General features: G+C 46.9%; 1 protein-coding gene across 1 annotated transcript; it reads right to left on the bottom strand.

Moving 5' to 3' along the window:
* Positions 1 to 589: 589 nt before the first annotated feature.
* Positions 590 to 3,721, bottom strand: LOC116398727 (Krueppel-like factor 2). The gene is made up of 3 exons (XM_031875291.1): positions 3,264 to 3,721; positions 1,902 to 2,937; positions 590 to 1,720 (listed from the first exon to the last, which is right to left on the bottom strand). The coding sequence occupies exons 1-3, from the start codon at positions 3,339 to 3,341 to the stop codon at positions 1,545 to 1,547; spliced, it is 1,290 nt and encodes a 429-aa protein (XP_031731151.1). The 5' UTR covers positions 3,342 to 3,721; the 3' UTR covers positions 590 to 1,544.
* Positions 3,722 to 4,029: the final 308 nt, after the last annotated feature.

The following is a 4,029-nucleotide window of genomic DNA, read 5'->3' as shown; positions in this document are numbered from 1 at the left end:
CTGGGAAGCATTGGTCTCGGGGGGCCCCTGGATGGAAGCAGCTTCTGAGGTTGGCTTACCTGGTGCCAACCCTCTAAACCGTCACCTTCAGGATTAAACCATCATTTTATAAACAAGGCACAAAACTTAGCCCACGGTCTTGGTATATTTGGAATTAGAATTAAATAAATAAAAATATAATTAATTAATAATTAAATAACTGGTTAATTTTACTTCCAAAGGCATGTACAATTATTCAAATAAAACTATCAGACAGGAAAGAATCTTAAGTTGATCTGGACACAACCTACAGTAGACATAGCTTTGTTTTAGGCTTGTTACTCTTTAGCAACCCCCCCACACCCTGCTTTAGATTGCATCACAGTTCAACCAGCATTATGATCCCTTCTCAGATGATTTATAGTGTTTAGAAGAGAAAAAGAAAAGAAAACTCATCTTGTGATGCCTATAGGTTTTGTCTTTAGAGGGCCCAGAACTTCAGGTTGGGAACCAGTTTTCAAGGAAATCTGTGCTTTGTGTAGCCTGTATTCACATCAAAACCACGTTTTTTTTTATATCATCTTTGACAATCACACTCAGGACTCAGAAATCATGTTCATTTAGTTTAATATGTACATTAAAATAAACTATTTACATTATATTAAAAAACAATTCAATTTACAAGGCAGTACATTTCTTCAAGACAAACAAACAAGTCTTTTTGGGTTGTATTTTTTTTGTTTCTAAAGACTGGGTAGCCCTTTGTCAATCAGGTGGCGCTGAGATGGCATTGCACTTCTGTGAGACTTCCTACAGACAGACTCACAGACTCAACATCCTATTCAAGAATGAATGGAATGAACGGCAGTTTCAGAATAAAACATTGTCTCAAAGCTCATCTCACATGCGCACGCGTACACTCACGATATAACACACAGGATCATACTTTGATTGTCTTTTTAGCCAGTGGAGAATATGGCACTCGTAAGGATTTGTAATAATGTGTTATAAAAGGCACTATAGGTGAAAGTACAAAGAAAGAAAAATATCAATGTTCTTCAAAAAGGATTGTCTGCTTCCAGTTGCTTCAGTGGCATGTGCCTGACATGTTCAGTGGAATGTTCCTTTAATGTGTCGTCTATATAAACAGCATTCCATAAAAAAAAGTAGTACCAGCTACATAGTAAAAAAAGAAAATAAAAAAATTCGAACAGAATTCATCTGTTTCTGTCGTATCTGGCTGTTTTTTCCTCCTTGACTTGTGGTTTGTTTGTCCTTTCTCTCAAAGATAATAACATTTAAATAAATCTTTTCACAAAAAATATAATTTCAGAGCATGTCATCTATATGCTCCTTTTGCCCCAATGGAATACAAATCACTATAATATTCCTCTAGTTATTACAGTTTAGTCATCGTGCTGTATGGCAGTGTATGCTGTGGTGGTATCACTATAGCAGATACTCCTATAGGAACCTCTATATACAGCATCCGTCTCTAGCTCATCATCGAGGATTATAGCTCTTTGAATCGGGTCCATGCGGTGCACAGGAGTCCTTGGCTTTCCTCACATGTGCCTCTTCATGTGCAGGGCGAGGTGGTCGGAGCGGGAGAAGGCCCGCTCACACAGGTGACACTGGAACGGCCGGTGTCCGGTGTGCTTCCGGAAGTGACGCGTGAGCTCATCGGAACGCGCAAACTTCCAGCCGCAGCCCTCCCAGCTACAGTGGTACGGTTTCTCTCCTGTGGACAACAACAGCCGTGAGTGACGTCACAGTTTTTTATTCGTGAGCACGTCTATTATAGTTGCCTACACATGTTTCTGTATGTGCTGCTGTAAAAAAAAAAAAAGAAAAAAAAAGAAATATGAAATCAAATCAATATTAAATAAATCCGTCCGCTACATTCAACGTGCGGCTCTTACCTGTGTGCGTCCTGTGGTGCGCCTTCAGGTGGGAGCTCTTGGTGTAGGTCTTCCCACAGCCAGCGAAAGTGCAGGTGTGCGTTGCAGTCCGTTTCCTCGGCCAGGACCGGCGACCCCTCTTCGGCTTGGCGTCCATCACATCCAGCGGGGAGGACGGCGGGGTGAGCAGGACCCGCTGGCCGGCCGCCGGCTGCTGCTGCTGCTGCATGCCCATGGATGCGTCCTCCCCAAACATGCCGGTGAACTGGTGGTGGTGGTGGTGGTGGTGGTGCGCCACGGGGAAAGGTATCTGCATCCCTGCGTGCGCTTGAGGGAATCCCCCGGACGCGCAGCGGTGGTGCGCGTGGTGGAAGCTCTGCGGGAACGTCAGCGAGGCGGAGTTGCACATCTGGGGCTGGTGGCACTCGGAGCTCATCAGGTCGTCCGGGCTCAGCGGCGGCGTCATGCTGCCCAGCGCGGCCTGCGGAGAGTTGGCTAGCCGCGGCTGCTGATCGTACGACATCATGCAGGAGACGCTGCCCTCTTGCTTGACTTTGGCGCAACTCTGAGGCACCAGACCCATGGCGGGTCCGTACGTGTCCATGGAGGCGGGCTCCACTTTAATGTTCAGATGCTCGGGGAATAAATCCTGAGTGGTCGGGAAAGGCGCGGAGCTGATCTGGAATCTCCCGTGGATGCTGGGGCCGCTCCCGGGGAGGAAGCTGGTATCCACGTCGGAGCGAAGGAGCTCCGCCATCAGGCTGTTGTAGGGCGGCGGAGGGTTGTTCATGTCTGAACCAGAGGTGTAACTGGCTGGCTGCTGGGGCATTCCGGTGTGCTGCTGCTGTCCTTGCTGCTGGTGATAAGCGGACAACCCGGACTCCTGGAGCCGATAGGACTCTGCCCCAGTCCCCGCGGTCGGCACGCTGTCGGACACGGTGGTGTTAGCGAGAATAAACTCAAGATCCAAGAACTTATCCAGGTCCTCTTCGTCTTTTCTGCCGAGGCAGCTGCTGTCCATGTTGAGCGCAACGCCGCTCATGTCACACTTCCACCTCTGGAGCAAAGAGTAAAGAGAATAATTCGTTTGTTTCAAAATTGACAACATAACTTCCTCTTCACCTTCAGTCATTCGCCTCAATAAAGTAGCTCGAAAAACAGCCAAACAAGTGCAGAGAGAATGAGCTGAATACTACCAACTACTACTTTTCATTTAACTTTGCAGTACCTGGAAACTTTGCATAATTCCAATGTTTAAAAACGTCCCAAGGACCATCAAACACCGTGTATGATTTATCATATGACAGACTGACACCAGCACAACAAAATACATTAAATCCTGTGACTAAATAAACATGTAAATATATAGAATGCGCCACTTACATCTTCCCAACATTTCTCCTTTTGGACTGCAAATGTAGAGATTGATGGTAAAATTGTCCCACTTAAGGCCATTTCCATGCGTTCTTAAAAAAAGTTTTAAAAGTCCTTAAATATTGAGAAAATGCACTTTCACTGTTTTAAAGTAAATCAGAGTCCGCTGAGTCTCCAGAAAATAAAAGAAAAAGCTTCAGTGCGCGTTGCTTCTTCCGCGGTCCGATGAGCTGCTGCTCTCTTCACTCATGTGCAAGCTGTGCCGTCTGGAGGGAGCAGCTTTTCTTATAAGTATTGTTCGCAGCACAAGTCGGACCAATGCGAGGCAAGGGGAAGGAAGCGCGTCCAGGATGAGGACGCTGCGCACCGGCCAAGCCCCCTAAATTTAGCCACGGTATAAAAGTCCGAGTTTCCCTGCGAGTCAGAGACAGAGAGGTGGCGAGAGAGTCGAGGAAGAAGAGGAACGATGCGGAATGCTCTCTCTGCTCCGCTGCGGGCAGCTACTTAACCTCCTCAGGGAAGAACCCGCCCTCCTCCCGACAAACCTGGCCAACAACTGGCAGGGCAGAGAGAACCAGACCGCCCCTAGACAATGCACCACTAAAACACGAATAAGCAATTAACACACTGTTGTCAAAAGAGCGACAAAAATAACCCAGATACTAAAAGGGCACACAGGCTTATCCACAGGATGCCACAGGTGCCATGCGTAATACGCATCGGGGTACGGAGCGCTTTTAGGCACACAGAGAATGAGGCAATGTGTTCTAAACAG

The sequence above is a fragment of the Anarrhichthys ocellatus genome, unplaced genomic scaffold (genome assembly GCF_004355925.1).
Source record: "Anarrhichthys ocellatus isolate YVR2014 unplaced genomic scaffold, GSC_Weel_1.0 scaffold88, whole genome shotgun sequence".
In the NCBI taxonomy this organism is placed as follows: domain Eukaryota; kingdom Metazoa; phylum Chordata; class Actinopteri; order Perciformes; family Anarhichadidae; genus Anarrhichthys; species Anarrhichthys ocellatus.
The sequence above is the reverse complement of the archived record's forward strand: the minus strand, read 5'-3'. Positions and strand labels throughout refer to the sequence as shown.